This window comes from Fonsecaea erecta (genome assembly GCF_001651985.1).
Source record: "Fonsecaea erecta strain CBS 125763 chromosome Unknown Scaff3, whole genome shotgun sequence".
Taxonomy (NCBI): domain Eukaryota; kingdom Fungi; phylum Ascomycota; class Eurotiomycetes; order Chaetothyriales; family Herpotrichiellaceae; genus Fonsecaea; species Fonsecaea erecta.
This window is the reverse complement of record NW_017387246.1, coordinates 221,879-240,693: the sequence shown is the minus strand read 5'-3', so window position 1 is coordinate 240,693 and position 18,815 is coordinate 221,879. Positions and strand designations below refer to the sequence as shown.

General features: G+C 53.2%; 4 protein-coding genes across 4 annotated transcripts; 1 reads left to right on the top strand and 3 right to left on the bottom strand.

The window, feature by feature from the left end:
* Nucleotides 1–181: 181 nt before the first annotated feature.
* Nucleotides 182–939, bottom strand: AYL99_03348 (hypothetical protein; the record flags this gene model as incomplete). The annotated part of the gene is made up of 2 exons (XM_018834864.1): nucleotides 182–674; nucleotides 818–939. The coding sequence occupies 2 exons, from the start codon at nucleotides 937–939 to the stop codon at nucleotides 182–184; spliced, it is 615 nt and encodes a 204-aa protein (XP_018694514.1).
* A 3,315-nt stretch (nucleotides 940–4,254) lies between these two features.
* On the bottom strand, nucleotides 4,255–5,193 carry AYL99_03347 (hypothetical protein; the record flags this gene model as incomplete). Its single annotated transcript, XM_018834863.1, has 2 exons — nucleotides 4,255–5,051; nucleotides 5,112–5,193. The coding sequence occupies 2 exons, from the start codon at nucleotides 5,191–5,193 to the stop codon at nucleotides 4,255–4,257; spliced, it is 879 nt and encodes a 292-aa protein (XP_018694513.1).
* An 8,952-nt stretch (nucleotides 5,194–14,145) lies between these two features.
* Nucleotides 14,146–16,532, top strand: AYL99_03346 (hypothetical protein; the record flags this gene model as incomplete). Its single annotated transcript, XM_018834862.1, has 3 exons — nucleotides 14,146–14,197; nucleotides 14,249–14,301; nucleotides 14,364–16,532. 3 exons carry the CDS (start codon nucleotides 14,146–14,148, stop codon nucleotides 16,530–16,532), a joined length of 2,274 nt encoding a protein of 757 aa, XP_018694512.1.
* A 690-nt stretch (nucleotides 16,533–17,222) lies between these two features.
* Nucleotides 17,223–18,193, bottom strand: AYL99_03345 (hypothetical protein; the record flags this gene model as incomplete). The annotated part of the gene is made up of 2 exons (XM_018834861.1): nucleotides 17,223–17,761; nucleotides 17,851–18,193. 2 exons carry the CDS (start codon nucleotides 18,191–18,193, stop codon nucleotides 17,223–17,225), a joined length of 882 nt encoding a protein of 293 aa, XP_018694511.1.
* Between the last annotated feature and the right edge of the window lie 622 nt (nucleotides 18,194–18,815).

The following is an 18,815-nucleotide window of genomic DNA, read 5'->3' as shown; positions in this document are numbered from 1 at the left end:
CAACCATGCCTCTTCTGCATTACCAATGTGCCCATGTCGTGGGAGCCCTGTGTCCATCGTCCTGCACCAAATGTCGAAGTTTCTTCAAGGCCGATTCATGATCACCAACTTGAGGAATCGAAAAACCAAGAATCACTATCGATGCATTTGCATGATAGCTCCAGGTCTGCTTGTCTGTTTCTTAGTCATCGCCCTCGCTTGAGGTGGTGTCTGTCTTGCAGATCGCCACAGCAGCATCAACCATCTTTGCAGTGGAAATATTCTTGATCGCCGCCTTTGGCGCGATACTGACATCCTTGCCTGGAGTTGCTTCATCATCACCCAAGATGCCTTCATCAGTAGCAGAGCCGGCCTTCTTGACACCTTTGTCCTTGGATTTCTTCTTCGGGACAGGCGTAGCAGCCCGGTCGTTTTCGGCATCCTCAGTGTGCTTCGGGGGGTCTTTCTTGATGAAACTCGATCGAGCTTTCTTCTTGAGAGGTTCGATGTCATTGTCTTCAGACGTACTTCCACCCTCGTCCTTGACGCTGATTTGCGCCTTGTCCGAGTCCTTCTTGGCGGGGGCCTTGCGTTTGGTAGAGGTGGCGGGAGGAGCGTTGGGCTCTTTGTCGACTTTGCTGATCCACGCCGCACCATCCTCTTCAAGCTGCTTGATGATAATCCGGAACTTGTTGCTGCCGAGAAAATGTATTAGTCCACCTGTTGCCACGGATGTATGATAACGAGAAACATTCCCACATCATTCATTTGTTGTGGTATGAGGGCAAGCCATCATAGAATCTCCAAAGAGAAACCAAAAGGAGGTGAACACACTTACGCAGCGCCGCCCTTGCTCATGCCGAGCTCCTTCGACAATGCCTCGAAGTCGACAACGATTTTCTCCTTTGCATATTTGATACAAGCGGCCAAGAAGACCGCATTGCTGGTAGTCGGACTCATGCTGACTGAGCCCTTCTTTTGACGTCGTAGCGGATCGAGAAGTCAAGGAGTTGGAAACGCCTAGGTGGCAGATGGAGAGACGATCAGTAGAGATTGTCAGTAAGTTTGCTTCAAGAGTTTGAGGAGGACAAAGTGCTATACCAATGATCCGAAGGTGTCTTGATGACTTGTGTGAGGACAATCGGTGATGGAGAGTTCAGATGGAGGTGAGGGTCAGGTAAGGTGCAGGTAAAAATCTATGGCAGGCTCTGTTGAAGGAAGGTGAATGGCTGCCAGTAAGATTTCGCTAGAGGCGCGAGATTTCACATGGCGAGCCATGCTCAAGATGGAACAAGCCATCTGTGGACAAAGGTTCGGCATCAGACTCACCCTCCGACAGTGGTATGGGAGCAAACCGCGTTGCATGGGCTGTCATAACCAAGCGACGCCTCCTCTCAACTTTGTGACGGCCTAGATAGTCAGTTCATGCTAAGTCTATGCTTGACCAGATCCTTGAATGGTGTCTTGAACTATTGAGACGACATGATGCGCCAAAATAGAGTCCTATCAGCCTTGTTGCGGCAGTGGCCCTTTGTTCCTTGTGCGGGCGCGGGCAGAAAGCAGAGCGATCTCCCAGCTCTCATGTCCGGTCATTGTTGACAGCATCACCAAGCCATCTTCCCGTTCTTCTTCTGTCAATATCTTTGTCTTCAGGTTCCAGACACACCTTCCAAAGGGCAACGTTGAGGTACTAACAGGGGAAGATACTCTCTTACAGGGTGGATGTCCGGGGTCCACAGAGGGCAAGCATTCAGATCCAGCTTGTTTTCTCCCACATGCTATCGGTCATCAGACAGCTATCCTGCTGCGATACCGTCATTGTTGGACAAAATAAACAAGGACAACGTAGCCTAAGCCCAGAGTTGACAATCGCAGGGTTTGTGGAGTTCATCATGCCCGCCTCGAAGAGGAAGCGAGTTCCAATGACTCCTGGAGTCCGGGCTCTGACGACCTACCTTGGTGGGACATCTGCGCAATTCTCATTGTGTTTCATGTTGGGCTCCCTCTCGAATTGCAGTGCGGTGGTGCATCCTGTTGACGAGACCAGGTTGTATCGTACAACTTCCTCGACGGCGTCCGGAATGAGAAGTTTTGCAAGCCCGATTACAGACTGTGGCCATAAGGACTTGGCTTTGCCTGCCGCAAAGCCTCATAACATCGTGCAGCTTCTCCGGACACGATCCCGGACATTGCGAGTACGCTGGTGGTGCACTCCCGCCCGTCATTATCGGTGATTGACCCAGCACACAAGAAATCGGCAAACCACCAGAATCGGGGACGGTCTGCGTGACCCAACACGAAGTGGATAGGTTGATTGGGGTTTCCAGGATCTCAAACACATCAATGCAATCCAAGACAAACCTCCCGATGCAAGGGACCTACCGCCGTGCTGTGCGTTCGTTCTTTTCACCCAGAACGGCATCCGAGATGCACCTTGTTACGAGAGTTGCCGGCCAAGTCCACGCGCAGCTCTCTGTCGCAAGAAGTCGGTCCAGAACCCAGATCCGAGAAAGCGAAAGGCTCGTCGGGGACGGAACGAGATTCGACCTCGTGGCCCAGCAAGGTTTCGAAGAGCGATCCCTGCGTCATGCACGACTTTAGCTCCGTCGAAACTGGGGTGTCCACCAGGTTTGCACAGTTTCCTGGTACGCACGAAACCCAAACTGACTGCGCTTGACAAAGGGTGGTGTGAGAACAACCTTTTGGGGGGTGGTCAGAGCTTGGAGCTTGGAGGCTCGCTTGTTGGGTAGCGAGCTGAATTGAAACGGCAGTTGTCAAGGTTGCTGGACTCCCGGGTCGCTGACTCGCTGACTTGCTGACTCGGCGGGCCTGGCCTCGCCGCCATGGCCTGCTAGGGGCTTCAGAGTTCTTCATCTTCCACGTGGCATATCGGAGACGCCGGCACTGTGGCTGGCGCACTAGCATCAGAACTATCGGAAACCCACGTGGACTTGTGGTCAGCCCCAAAACGTCGCTTAGACACAGGAGACTCCACGCCCTCCCATCGCCGCCAATCGACCTGTTATAGAGTGGGCGCTGGATGACATGCTGTCGGCTTGGAAGAGAGGGGCTTGAGCCACATTCTCGGTGGCTCTGCTCCGAAATCATGGTGATCAGCTGCGACCCCGAATGGGCGTGATGGGCTCTCCAAAGGGGAAAAATGAGCCAAGGGCCACCGAAGAAAAGGGTTGGACCAGCGGCGAAAACAGGGCGTCCGCGGTCTAGAACATCTCGCTTGCCTTGTCCCACCCCTCTGACGTTGTTGCCATCTCGATTGGCGAGCCGTCTCGATTCTGGCATGCAGCTAGAACATGTTGTGGCGCTTCAATGGTGCCAAATCTTGTGTGACCCAAGGATCCAGCACGCTGGAACGTGACGGAAAGCATCTTGTCAGAAGCCGGGGCGATACGGTACCAGAGATTTGAACAGGAGGCCCTCGTGTGTCGCTGGCAACCCCCAGACGAGGGGGACGAGGACGAACGGCGTGATGGTGCTACCAGTGTGGACAAATTGTCAAACATCCAATATTGTACATGTCATTCACTATCCTTCAGTCGACGGAGCCCCATGTGTGTTCCAGCCCATAATGTACATGCGCATAATGTTCATCATCTATGCTTCTGCTCCAAGCAAAACCTCCCACAATGTCTTTTCCGTATGAGCCCGCCGAGAGATGCCATTAAATCCCCGTTTCAGTGATATCACCATCGCAGGAGGTGTGTAAGAGACAGAGGGTATGCTTATAACCTATCCGTTACTCGAAGGATGGTTGCACGAAGCTAACAACGACTGCTGTACTCTGTGAACTGATAGAGGTTTTTTGCGTTTCCAACGGCTAATTCCTGATCCAAACCATGCTGACATGCCTCATTCCTCGAGCATGTTCATGCTGATCTTTGTCCACCTTCCCTGAAACCCATCGCTTGAACGCAGAAGACACAAAAACACACATGAGATGCCGCATAAATAGGAAGACAAGAAAACGGGAGAGCTCTTGCTGTTGCCGGTGCAGACCCTGCAAAGGACATCAGAGACTCGGAGAGTTTCTTGTAATCAGTGCTGTTTTAGAAGATCGGGGAATGCCGCCAACCAGCTTTTGACTTGTAAAACTTGCAGATGAAATAGCACGGTCTGCTCTTCCAGGATTTTTTGACTTCCCGGAAAGGCGCAGCAGGGGAAATGCTGAGGGAGTGCGCCACGATTCACCGTCCGTAGTGCAGACTCTCTTCAAGTTGAAAATGTAAGGCATGAGTAGCCTCGCTGCTCTCGTGACTCTTAGTAGCTTGCGCGCGTCGAAGAGCCTCTCGCTGCTGCAGGTTCACCTCCATGACATCCCTTCTCGTGCCGCTTCATGTTACTCCTTACGCTGAAATATTTCCCGCACCCGTCGTACTTGCACCGATAAGGTTTTTCGCCCGTGTGTGAGTAAGTGTGGATCTTCAATGAGCTCGGCCGGGAAAATGGTTTGTGGCAAGTTGGGCAGATGTAGCGCTCGTGGTTGTGAGGGTATGAGTTGTGAACCGGGGGATAGTAGCGAGGAAGTTGCCACACTGGCGTCACTGAAGGGTCGATTGTTGGCATTCCCATACCAGGCATTGGGCCAGGGAAATCTGTTGGTAGAGGCCGTTGTTGAGCGAGAGCACTGTATCCTAGTCCCTCTGCCGGACGAGGCTCGATTGAGGGAGGTGCTTGGGGCCTCGGTGGCTGGTCTGGTTGCACAACTTCAGCAGCGAGTCTTGGAAGGTGCGAAGATGGCCATGATGTCGAATCACTTGATGGTGGATATGGAGTAGTTGGTTCAGCGACAGCGGCGCCAGTTGATGGCCGTTGAGCATACAACTCAGGATTCGTGCTTGAATGATAACTGCTCCTGTTGGGGCCTGAGCTGGGCGAAGTGTTGGTGGGGGAGGGTCGGGGCAAGTCGAATCTCGAGGGCGGCGGTAGTTCTGGTGTCGGTGGAGGAAGACTTCGTGGACTTCCTGATAGTTGTGGTCTTTCCGGGCTTATTCCATGGCCATGTGAGCCTCCAGAAATCCTTCGAGAGGCACCGAAAGTTGGAGAGGAGGCATTTCCTGGCGGCAATTAGAGTCTGTCTTTCGAGGTTCGTGAGATCACACGATGGGAATGCGTACCTTTTTCAGACCGCTCCGTGACTGCTTCGATGAGACTGGAGATTGAAGGCAGGGAAGGCCTGAATCTGTTGGCCTGCTCCATGGCCGCGGATGCCAGCAATACCGTTGGCGAGGGTAGAGGGTTCTGCAGTGGGTGGTTCAAGTGATAAGGTGGAAGCAATGCCAATGCCATAGCACAGGCTAGATGTTGGCGAAGAAGCCGCTGGTAGACTTGATGCGTTTGTATCTCCCAGTCCAACCCGCCGAGGGAGGATACAATGCCAACTGAGGGCTGTGGAACTGGTGGACAACGAGAACGCTTCGTGGCTACTCTTTCAGGTTTTCTGAAGTGTCCGGACAACCTGGGTTGATTGGCAAAGGGCGGAGTCCCCGTAGGTTGTTCCTTGCTCGGTTCGGGGGGTCGAAGGATGGTGTAATGGGGGTCGTCCACAGAAGATCGAGATAGAACTGGGATCTACAAATCCTCGCCTGCTGGCACCAAGAGGGGAACTATGGTGAAAGTAGAGATGAACGTTGTCTACCGGCGGGGAGGGTTACGAGAGACGAAGGGAGGGAAGATATTGGCTGTTGAGGGATCAGGAAAAGGTAGGTTGGTGGGAATTCAGGGTGGTGACGTTGCAGTGGGAGCGAAGCAAACTGCCCAGGGTTGTTCCAAGGACTGGATCGTCTGTCCTCGAGCAAATCGACGAACGGCTCGCTTGTGTTGTAAAAGGGATGCTAAGGCAAGCGACAGAGTCGGAGAGGACGGGCGGTCCTTGGAGAGGGCCACAACAACGATTGAGCAGGGCGCTTCCGGAGCCGAGGGGTACGACAGGTGAAGATCGTCAAGAACAGGACGGGGGGTGGGTTGGATGTTTTTTTCGTCTCGGTGGTTCCAGAGTCTCGAGAGTGATTGGGGAGGGTCGGCTGGCCACGGGCTCTGCCACTCCACTGGCCTAAGGCAGTGGCCTAAAGGGATATCTTGTCCAGTGTGTCCACCTAGCACCGGTGCCTGGTTTGGCAACCTGAAGGCGTGCGATGTGCGAGCTTGGGTGAAGATCAAAAGTGGGCGGGAAGTGAGTTTAAAGCCACGGTAGGCGGAAGGAGTGGGATGGATAAGCGGCCACAGGCCTGGGGAGTGGGTAATCGGGGCCGTCAAGACCAGGTCCCCATCATACCATGGCGACTGCTGACCGTTTCCGGACTCGGACGGCGCATGGGAGCACGACGGTCGTGACCTGTATGGCTGTGGGTTGCTGGGCCTCCTCGTGTGGGTGGTGCGTGCGTGGTAATAAACTCCCGAAAAAAGCCCAACCTGGCCCAAGAACGGCTGAGGTGGCGTCACTGGCGCACCTGGGGGAGACGGCCTGGCGAGCTAAGATTGAAAGAAGGACGGTCCTGCGAGGATGGTTAGTGAGAAAAGTCAACCCGGTGTGAGAGAAAGCATACAGTAGTGTCGAGCGTCGCCCCAGGGAAAAGGCGGGTTGGTGTCTGGTCGGGTCGGGATGGTGGTACTGTACGAGTCGAACGAGAGAGGATGGATCCTGGATCCAGGATCCAGGCGAGGAGGGAAAGTGGAAAGGCGTGAATCGACTTACTAGCAACCGACTGCACGACTGCACGACAAGCCGCACGGGGGATGATCAGCGATACCGGGGTTGGGAATACAAGAGCTCCATACAGGTAATACGCTGGTGCACGCATTTATTTTGGGGGGGAAGACGTGACGAGGGAGCATTCGAGGCCAATTCGGAGCGGCGCCGAAGGAATGAGAAGGGGGGGAGAAAGAGTGGGAAGGGTGGCTTTCTTTAGCAAACTTCCCGAAGATCCATCAAGAGAAACAGGCTGGTGTTCATCCACAGTGGGCAGTTGTGCAACAATAATGAACGGAGAGACTCACAAACTGTCACTGTCTTCTCGAGTTATTGCGGTGATGGCAGGAGGTCCCATGGCTGGCTGTGCAGAATCCAGGTCACTTGGATCAACAGCCAATGCAGTCAATGTAGCCAATGTATCTTTGTTTATTCCTTAAGCGAGAGAGGTTGCCCAACAGAAATAGAGACTGACCTTTAGGGCCATGTTGTGCTTTCCCTGAACGGCTCGAGGTTGGCGGCGCAAGAAGGAAAACAGCTGGAAACAAACCGGTCCCAGAGATCTCCCGGGGTTCACGCCCAGGCTGAGGCCCCTGGGGGATGGATGGTGGTGGTGGTGATGGTGGGTGCCGAACCACGATCAAAATCGATCAGACGATCAAGCGGTAAACCATTAGTCTCGAGCTAGCGAGTGGAGGTGACCTTCCCAGGGACCAGGGGGGTTCTGCCGGTGGTCATAGGCCAAGCACTTGGGTATGGGCATGAGCATGGGCATGGACATGGGTGCTGAACAGCGTCCCCGGAGGCCCAGGCTAGCCCGAGGGAGGCTAACCCTGGTACATAAGCCTGCCAAGGGTGCCGAAGCCTCTTTGGTCTTGTGTCACTTCGATGCGATTAGATAACGGTTGCCTCGTTCACCATCGCATTAACCCTGCCCGGGCCTTGTCTGTCTTCCCATTGCTCGCAAGGTTACGATGCAAGTCCCAACTGTCCTCGTATTCCAGCTGACAAGGCTGCCCTGACCACCCCTAAGCCACCGTGTCCAACTCTCGCTCCTGTCCTGGGAAATGAGAGAGTGGCACTCTGAAACCGCGCAGCAAAGGACACGGGCCTTTGTCAACTACTCAACCTGGACGGTGAGGTTCCCTGGTATTCGACCCAACACCAATCATGGTTTCCAATACATTCCGCGGAAAGGGGGAATTTCCTTTTACAGACCCATGTACGAAGGACTTCGGCTCGATATGCCAGGTACACGCTCGCTCTTCTCAAAGACAAGTACTTACAGAAGGCAGAACATTCCTCCTCAGCGCCAATCCTGCCTCCGTACCTCTGCACATTATCTGCCCTGTTCCTTATAAAGCACTCCGAGAACATCCTCTCTCCAGTCACTAGGCAGGAGGAACGAAAAATTTACAATACTAAAGAGCTCGGAGCTTCTACGTGGACAATCTGGAAACACACAATATCAGGCCCCCAAGAGATTCGGCTAAGGAGTCCTGATCACCCAGTCCAATGAGCGTCAATCGGAGATTATGCGCATGAAAGACATTCTAGTGCCTCGCCTTGGACTGACTCGCTTATTGATGACCTGGTCTGACGCTGCCAATGAAGAAACATCTTGTGTCTTTGTACACACTAAGAGCTTGCCCTGGTATCCTTGTGTCGGGAGAGATCTGCGCCATGACACAAAAAGAGACCCAACCTCGCGCTGACCGGCCCCAGTATTTGTACTCTGGGTTGACGCGAATGCCGTAAAGTATGGGTATTCAACACAGTCTCAGTCGACTATCGGCTCAGGGCTAAAAAATTGCTAAGTGAGGCCACAAAGAAGAAGCAACCAACTACATCACCATCTTCCATCTTTGTGGAAGCAGCACATCACATCTGTGTTCTCTCCTGGCCATCCCCCATGGTCACTTTCCTTGGCAAATGCGTGGGCAAAGGCCCCCCTGTTGGTTCCGAAGCAGCGGCGTCATTCGGGGGATCATCCAATCAAGCGTGCCGGTCATCATCAGCATCCTGGTCGCGGCCAGCCACGCGGTGTCGATCGTGTTGCACATGGGGTCCATGGAGCCGTTTGATCATCACCAGTGACATCCTCGTGATTTCCCATGCAGCTCCCGAGTGGTGACCTTCCTGATACAGCCGGCTATCACCGTACAGGAATTCATTCCCTGTCTCTCTGTCCTCCCTCTCTCACCAGCTCCACCACGCGACGTGGTTTAAATCTGCGGTCATTTGCGGGGCACTCTGTCCTCACCCTGGGCGGACCACGGCTATAACGCGAGATGAAAAGGACACATGCCCTGTCGCCCGCCTTCTCACCGGCGGTTTGAGGTTTGCATTCGTCGTCCAACGATGTCTAGCGGAACAGATAATCGCCGTGCAACGTGGGAAAGCCACGCGAGACGTTCAAATTAGATCCGGACTGCACGCCTACTGCGGCTCCATACTATTATTATGACTCCATGCCTGCCTCGGTGCGCACCACATTGCCCCGAGTTCCAAAAGAGGAGGTGCTGAAAGAACGAATGTCGAATAATTTACGAGGCATGTTGTACAGAAGGACAAGGCCTGCAGGCTTTGTCAGCGCCTGTGCCCTGCCACCGCAACCCCCTTCTCCTTAGGCGACCTTTTGTTGGGCATGTAGCTGGTCTAGATTCAACAAAGACCTCCTATTATTTCCGCGGACTCGGCTGGTACCTTCAAAGGAGAAGCGCACTCGTCGCTGTGGTTCTGATAGAAGACACAGAGGCAATGAAGGGCTTCTGCGTCGGCAATCACTAGCCCCCTTCACTGTGCTGCAGTCGATGCCTCGAAGCAAGCGAAAAGTACGGTGAAAGCCGGAAACAAGCGAACGGTACGTACATAGATTGGTGGCCCCTTGGGCTTTTTTCCCATTGCCCTCATTTCTTATGAGGACCACGTGGCGACTAAGTCTCGTGGAACCTGGATGTCTTATGCTCGTACCGAGTACATTTTTTTTGCTTCAGACTTTCCCCAAAACCAATCTGATACAAGCTAACAAGCGCTATGCGGACGATCTTGGTTTCTTCCTAGGAATCCTTTGCCCCGGGAGACCGCGATCCCTGAACCATCGGGGCCTCGTGTACCGTTTGCGGCGGTTCGCAGACTTGGACACAGAAGTGCTGAATTGACTTCTTGATTTCGAGACGAAGCGATTAAAGTTGCCAGAACTTCTAGAATCCGTACCGACTCTGGACAAATAAAGACTGTTGCGTGAAGGAGAGCTCTAATTATGGTCAGATTGCAACCGAAGATCATCCCTCCTGGTCTCCGCTTCCGGCAAGAACGGATCTGAGATCAGGCCATGTGGGTTGTCCTTGTTATTCTCTTCCTCCTTCTGTCAAAAAATCCACCCCGGCGACTAGAAGCTGGTGTTGGCCGCCCCAGCCTAGTCTGAAAGCGCTCTTTTCTCATCTCTGTGATCGACAGTCAGGATCACTGACTCGACAGCAGTCAAGTGGGCGTGATTGACAGGTCTAAGCAAGACTAGGTAAGGACCGCAAGATCCCCAGAAACTGTTGCCCAGAAATTCGAAGTAGAGGCTCTTAGGCCAAGTTTAACAGCATACACTGTGAATCAAAACGATGAGCTAGGGTCGCCAGGTAGGGAGTTTCTACATGACATGTTCAACAGCGTGTCTCTACCTAACCAACAGAACCATTGAACATTGACTTGCGTGTTTTCGCCCCCTGTTACTCATTTTGCGAGTAGCACTCCATATCGAGTGGCATCCATCTCAAGCCTGTTGCTGGGGACAGCCGCCTCGGCAGCCGGATTGGGGGCCAGAGTAGTTCTGTGAAGGATCATCAAGACCCGACGAGGAATCCACACCAGAATAACTGACACTTTCTCGACTGTTATCTAACAAAGGTCGGCTGCCAGTTTGGGCATGGACGGTATTCCAAGCTTGCCTGAAACCAAACCTTCTAGAAGCGAGAATGTTCCGAGCTTTTTGGAGCTCCGACAAGCGCTGGCGTCAGGAGAAGCTGAAGATTTGTGGAACAACTAGTAAGCAGTGCTCTCCCGCTGCTAGAAGACTACTCGAGGACTGATTTTTCTGTCATGAGGTGCGTTTGTCCAAGGCCTTGCCGCATCTTGGGTCACGGCACGAATGTTTTTTAAGATCCTTCGGAGCAAGCGCTGGAAGCAAAACCCTTTGCAACATCGGCCTCAGATCATCATGGTCATCACTACTGCACCCTTTCTGCTTCGTGGATCCTTCTCATTTTCCAACCCCGGGCGCCGGTAGTTCGCTCCATGGTTTCGCTATCTCACAGCAGGGAGCCTGAATCCTTTTCAGCATCAAAAGCACACGGCTCCGGGTGCATGCGTTGACTGACAAACTACGTATTCGGCTACTCATGGCGCATTGCCTCGCGCGTGTCTGTACGCAGTAATTCGAGTGACAGGTCACAAATCCTGGCCAATTCCAATCATCGGGCGCTTCAAGCAGCTAGCCTCCTAAGCTATCCCACTGGATGCGCCGTCACTAGGCTAAGACGTGGTGGACAAGGCCTTTCAAGCCAGCCGGGATTCATTCCCCGCTAATATTTCCACGTGGCAGCCATCCCTGGAACGGTTGTTCTTCTGGTCCCACTTGCTGGGAGAAGAAGCTCCCCTGATCATCCTCGAAGTCAGCCTTCCAGCCTAGAAATCTGAGCACGCCATCCTCCTCTCCCCCCCCAACAGACGGGACTACTCTAATATCCACCTCTTAACCCGGTTCGAGGCCTTTTTGCATCCTCTTGGTTTGTTTGCACACTCCCGGTGTTCATTTGCTGCTAACCTCACTAAGGTTAATACCCGTGGGCGTCAGTGCAGGGCCTGAACTCACAGAGCCGCCTGTGCTCCCCTACAATTAAAGCTCTGATCTGCGAACAAGGCCGCGCAAATTGGATGCCAGTCATTGTCAAGAACCAGCACCATCCCTGCATTCACCACATGGCTCTTTTACGTCAAACAACTTGACATCTCTGCACAGACCACATAGGTGGTACTAGGGACTTACAAGCACTGAAACAAGGCGTTTCCGTGTGAGCATAGGCCTGTCACCCCGAATGCTCATTTCGATCACTTGCAGGCCCATTCCATCACCGGGTCCGATTCCTTCCAGGCTTACATGGCTAAAACGGTGCCCACTCCCATCGGCTGGCGATTAGCAAGCGTGCCTAGGCTTCAGAATCGTACCCTTGCGGTCTCACGAAATCCCCTCGTGCTCAATTCGGCTAGTGCAGTCATTGTGGCTCTCGAGGTCATATTAGAAGCCCGAAATCCCCGGGTCCCCGAAAACAACACCCTCAGAGCAAAGAGTCTGGCAGGAATAACCGTGAGACGGGAGGGAGTGACAACTCCATTGTGGACCTCTTCGCTTGAAAAATCCAGGACTTTCCCCTCAACCTTGACCAGCCCCGGTCTGGTTTGACGTACAGAGTTTCCTAGATGCATGCATCTGAAGCCGAGATGAAATTTCGCATCCTTTTGAGACTCCCAGGTATTGTCCGTGGCTGGCTGACTGTCGGCGCCGGCAGCCGCGCAAAAGATGACCCTCGTTGACGGAGGCTGGTCCGGCAATATCTTGGGTGATCGTACGAGACGTGATGCCTCCCACCAACTTGTCCAATGAGGGGAAGGGGTTCTTCATTTCCAGAGTTTGACGCACCGCAGAGTTCGCTCCGTTTCCTGCACGTTACAAGACGCATCCCGGGTAACTCGAGGACAACCAGACTTCTTCCCCATATGGGTGGTAACACTGGTAAGGGGAAATACGAAGAACGCATGCATTTTCACCGATGATCAACGGCGACGATCTGCGATTACCATCTAATAAGAGCATAACCCAGAACATAGCGTCTTACCGTTACGGAGTACGGCCAAGGCATGTCTGCGCAGCTCCAAACATGGCTGGGCGTGTGGCCTGAGTGATGACCATGCATGCCATTCCATCATAGAAGCCGCTCGTGGTGACAGCCTACGATGTTGATGATGGGGGCTTTGACATCACGCTCGCAAGAGAGGCAACAGGCTCGGCCCTTGCACCAACCCAACTGGTAACGGGACTATTGTTTTGGCCACTTGGCTTCCCTGATCGACTATCTTGCGGCGGGATCTTCATACGCTTGGACGAGAAGCCCCATGACTTGTCGTCTTCCATTGATCAACGTGAATTGGCCCTCCCATGTCGGATGGCGGATTGACTTTGTCTTCACATCGAGAGCGACGTTTGGCTAACGCGAAGAGGATCCTTGCATGATTGGCAGCTAACCTCCTCAGGGACTATGAATCCTGTTCTGGCACTCTCAAATGAGTCCAATGCCTGATTAGCATCCAGGAATATAGGAAATGTCAAGTCTCTGCTTTCCCACGGGCAGTCAAAAGCAACATGGTGTCAGTCTCGTGCGGGTTTTGCTGGAGCAGTCGACGAATGCCAGGCGCCTTGCCGTGTGGTTTTCCAAGGAGTCATATGCATGTCCCCTGACGAGAAGATCCTGACATGTTCCCGCTCCTTCCAGCTTGCTCGATTCCTTTTCTACTTTTCCATACATCGCACGCTCCTTTTCAACTCAAGCCAAAGGGAGAGAGCTGCGAAAACCAGCTTGACTTGTTGAGGCTGAGTGACTTGGCATGGGGGCGGTGCTGCTCACCCTCTCCCTCAGGCAAGCCGGAGATGTTTGCTATTCATTTCACAGCCGTTAGACTCGGGCAAATCTGTCGGCTCTATTGGCAGTGTGTTATGCAATGCCTCCGATCCGGACGCTGCGTCAACACACTGGTTGTCCGGACTGGATACGTGGCAGGGTATCTATTCCAACTGCTATCTCCCATCGGGTTTGTGAATGATGCTTACCAGAGGCCAAAGTAAAGAGAGTCATTTAGCAAACACACGCGGGCCGGACAGAATGTCAGCATTTTCTTACCTCATTTCCTATCAGTACAAACCATGTGGTAGGTGCCCTGCCTGCAAGACTACAGTGTTGGCACGTGACTTGGAGCATTCGTTTCCACTGCAGCGTAGCCGCATATGTGTCGATTATTTCAGGGTTGTAGGCCCATGAATTCACTATTGTGTATTCTGCATTGTTTGTCCTCCTCTCTCCCCAGTTTTCGAGCGAGTTTAGAGAGTGCGGAGGTGTTCGAGTGGCATTAATATTATTGAAGTGGCGGATGTTGTGGTGGTGAAAGTGGTTAATGACATAGTTGGCCGTTGCCCCGCAACGCACCTGTAAATATCGAGCATTGGTGTCTCTCCCACACACACACCAACTTGTTCATCCAGAGAGTCCATCTCTAACATCCATTTCGCGTTTCGTGAACAGAGCACTGTTGCTCGTCATTCTAGCATTGGGAGTTTCATGTATGGGGAATGCTTCTGCCATAACCGGACAAGTCGACGTTGATTGCGCCTGCCTCTCCAATCTCTTCCCAAGGTAATCGCTATGGCCCTCGAACTTGCCGAGAACGATAAGTACGAGGTCAAAGAGATCATTGGTACATTCCACTCACCCTACAGCCTTTACTTCCTCCCGCTGATGAGCCTAGGTCGTGGTGCATTCGGGATCATTCGCAAAGTTCGTCGAAAACAAGATGGCCATGTATGCTTCCTCCCATCAAGTGTCCCATTGTCCCATTGCTCCCAATTTCTGACGGTCCACAGATCCTGTGCCGCAAAGAGATCAACTATCTCAAGATGTCTCAAAAGGAACGCGACCAATTACATGCGGAATTCTCGATCCTCGCCTCCCTAAGCCACCCCAACATTGTCGGATACTTCCACCGTGAGCACCTCCGACAGACGCAAGAGCTGTACCTGTATATGGAATACTGTGGTGGTGGTGATCTGGGCTGTGTCATCAAGGAACTCAAGCGTAAGAATGAATACGCAAAGGAAGAATTTGTCTGGAGGATCTTCAGCCAGCTGGTCACAGCGCTGTACCGTTGTCATTACGGAGTCGACCCGCCCGAACCTGGAAGTGATTTTTCCAGACAGAACGACACCCGGCCCCTCAACAAAGGCAAAATGATTCTGCACCGAGACCTCAAGCCAGAGAATATCTTCCTGGGTGAAGACCAGTCTGTCAAGCTCGGTGACTTTGGACTTTCGAAGATTATGCAGTCGCATGATTTCGCCTCAACCTATGTCGGCACACCCTTTTATATGTCACCAGAGATCTGTGCGGCCGAGAAATACACTCTGTATTCAGATATATGGTCACTAGGATGCATCATGTACGAACTCTGCACCAAGGAGCCACCGTTCAATGCAAACTCCCACCTGCAACTCGTCCAACGTATCCGGAAGGGTGACTTCAAACCGATCCCAGCCATCTACTCGAAAGACCTCGCGAATGTCATCGCGAACTGCCTCAAGACAAATCCGATGCACCGACCAGACACCAGCTCGCTGTTGACTGTACCGTACGTGTGGCTCTCTCGGAGGCAGCAAGAGATGGTCACCATTGGAAAGACATTGAAGATGAGAGAGGAGATTGCAGACCACAAGGTCAGGCAAGCGGAAGAAAGACTCTCCGCCCTTGAAGCAGATCGAGCTGCGTTGAAGCTGGAGATTGATGCCCGGCTCCGTCGCGAGTGGGAGGTCAAAGCACGACTTGAAATTGACCGACAAGTTCAACTGGAACTGGAAAGACTCCGCAAGAAGTTTGACAGGGAGGTCGACGACCGTGTGGCACAAGTCATGGTTAAGCAAAAATACTTGACGGAAACCCGAGCACTGAGAGAAGTCCAAAACCCCCCTGGGAGAGCTTTCGACAAAGAGAACATAAATCCTTCCTCATCAGTCAACACGGCTGGTGAGGAAGATTTCCCGTCAACCACAGATATCACCGACCTGTCGGATCTTTCAATTAGCTCGCCAACCACGTCGAATAACAAGTTAATGCCAAAGAAAACGAAAACCCCTTTTACTCGGTCCAAAACGACCTTCGACTCTCCTGTCGATATCCAGATGTCAGAACCATCACCCATGTCCATCTCTTCTTTGGCGCTCTCTCCCCGTCGAAACGCCGCAGCGCAGGCAACCGCCAACACGACCGTCACTGCCGTCGGCGCCAAAAACCTCTTTGCTGAAGCCGCACGCCAAAAGGCTCGCTGGGAGCCACAGTTGGCCTATTCATCAGACGAAGAGAATATTGAACCCGCAGACGACTCGGATGACGATGGGTTCCCTGAATTGGCGAGTCCCACGAGATCGAAGGGGGTCATTGCCAACACTGATCCGTTCAAGAACCCGGCACCCCTGCCGTTGAAGAACAGACCAGCCCTCTTGAGACAGAATACGACGGCCACCATGCAGAAGTTAATCGCGAAGCCAACTCTATTCCCATCCAGCAACACGGCAACACAAGTGAGGGCTGGGATTGCTTCGGGAAACAATACTAATGCCACCAAGGGGATCCCACGAAATGCCACAGAGGGCGATTTGCGAACCGTGGCAGCGAAGCCTACAAGCCCTAATCGACGTCTCAGCAAGATCCCCAGCCGAAACGACCTCAGGGAGCATGCTATTTCTGAGGAAGGAAGCACTAGTCCGCTCAGACGAGCAGCAACAACGGCTGGCCGGCTTCCTAGTAAGCTTGGGGGCGGCCGAGACGCTGTCATTGGCACCGGCATCGGAGGCCGAACTCTGGTGGAACTTGCCCAGGCTCGAGCTGGAGGCCACCTGAATCCAAAGGCGAGGTCCATTCCGGAACAGAGAAGTGAGAAAGACCTACCTCCCGTTCCAGTCTGGGATCCTGAGATCTTTGGAGACGAGATGCCGAGTCCTTTCCTGAAGAAAGATGTCAAATCCGTGCGGCTTATACGGTGATTATACGAACCCTTGCGTGGATATCATGCATGGAGGAAGGAGTTACGACGATCATGCGAAAACGTAGAGAGTGGATCTGACAGTATATGTTCAGGCATGGATGGCATCTGATATATCAATGTTTGGGATTTGGCCTTCCCAACGTATCCAGAATCTCTAAACCGACGACGAGAAACGGCAGTGCAGCTCCCCGACTGTTGCCCCCCAAGATGGGTTGACTGGGCCCCTTACAGATCTCCAGCTTTGTTTCTTTTGTTTTAGAACCGTTGATGAACGTCCGACCGATGATTGAGTTGGACAAGCGTGCGCATGACTGTCACTCTGGATACAACGACGGCGATTTGGCGTCGGGAATTCCTTCACGGATGCGGTCAAGGGTACTTTTGATGGATGAGGGAGTTGGATTGATCAGTTTGATAAAATGAGGTTCAGTTGCTCCGTCTCTCTTTGCACGCGGCTTGGAGTCAGGCATCTCTTTTGATCAGACATTGCCCTGTATATACCCGAGTATGTGTGTATGTGGTCTCCCCAGTCCACACCAATGCAAGGCTCTCCATGCAGTTGTTAGCAACGGCTTTTTGTATGCAGCTTCGATGGTGTCAAGCGACTTCCTCCCAGAAGACGATGGCAGACGAGACATTGCTGCCAGGCCCAGTCCAGGACTAATTGATATCCCCCAACCCTTGTCTCTTACGCATCCTCATCCTCCACTTCTTCGAGCTCCACGTTCCTTCGTGGTGGTGTGTGCTGTGACTCCTGGGCCTCTCTGGGATGTCCGCCTTCCCCTTTGTCTTCTGCGTCCTCCGCTTGGTCCTGCATTTCCACCTCGCGCAGAAAGCGCTCTTCCTCCTCGGCGAGCCTCCTTGCCTTCTCGTCCTCGTCTACATCACCAGCGGTCTGTGGTCCGGCGTCGTTCGTCTTGCCTCGATAATAACCCTCCGCTTCGAGTCGATCCAGCTCCTCGGGCTCCAGCAGGCGCCCCGTGGGGCCACCTTTCGCGGCTTCCTGTTTCTTGCGGACCACGTCCGGGACGAATCTGCTGACAGCCTCTTTGCGGAGATCACGAATCTGCGGGGCACTTTCGTACGTGGTTTTCACTTCTATGGGCTTCGTTCCTGGTTTGATGGGGAGTTGTGTGCTCGGGACCGTCGGCTGTGAAGCATTCTCACCGTCTTCCCGGCGCGGGAAGTAGCGCCTGAACTCCCGGGGAATCGGTGGCGGTGTATCTTCTGGCATCGGTATTCGGCGGACAGATTCATCGGTGTCACTACCAGATGACTCTTGTCTCGAGTGTTGGTATTTGCGCTCGCCATCATACCTTCTCTTCCTAATGTCGTCCCGCTGCGCTCTCCATCATGTCGGCGTGTTTGCCCGGCAAAGGCTGGAGCCTTGTCGCCTAAAGCTTCTCGTGCCTTTCTGACAGCACGCAGATCTCGTTCCAGGTCTTCTAGGATGGCCCGCTCTCTGGGTTTGAGGTCCCCCGCTGCCTCGAGAGCCTTGAGGTCATCGATCTGGCGTTGGATGCGCTCGGGGTTTCGGCGGGCCAGTTTTTCATTGCGGCGCGCTTGTAACTCGGCCCGACTCTTTTTCAGCTGTTTCGCCTTTTCGAGCTTGCGTTGCTGTTGCGCAGGATTGACAGATCGTTCCTTGTCTTTCGCCATTGTGTTTTGAGGGGGGCTAGTATTTGAAAATCCACAGGGATAAATCGGTACGGGGGAATTTGGGTTGAAGGTATTGACTAAAAGTCTTGACCTGCAACCACGACGTCAGATGTCCAAAACGATCGGCCGGTGCCGCAGGCGCGTGCAGTAGCACAACTCATGCAGCTGGGGGGAGGGCGCTCGGGCGGGTTTGACTAAAGATGGAGCTGCCAGATTTGATTGATTGCAGTTCACCTTCTCGGGGGTTGCTTGGTGTCACGTCTGCATCCATGAAACATTGGGTCTCACCGGTCAGAAGCAGACGAACCCAAGAGGCAGGATCCAGGAGGGCTCCAAGAGGGATGCAAAAACGATGGGTGGATTGCAGTAGTGCTGCAGTGGGCAGATGCAGCTACCTCTTGGGAAGCGTTGACTCCTGCATGAACGGCTAGGCCTGCCCTCGTGAACCGATTCAGAGCATGGTAATTGGAGCTTGCTCTGAGTTGTCACAAGGATGGTCGCACAGGTTGGTGGTGGTTATGCTGGTTGTTGACCGTGTGAGCCGACGCCCTGCATATAAGGTGGTCAATGCGGGTGGATGGTGGCCCATGCGGATCAAGTGTGATTGAAAGAAGATGAGGCA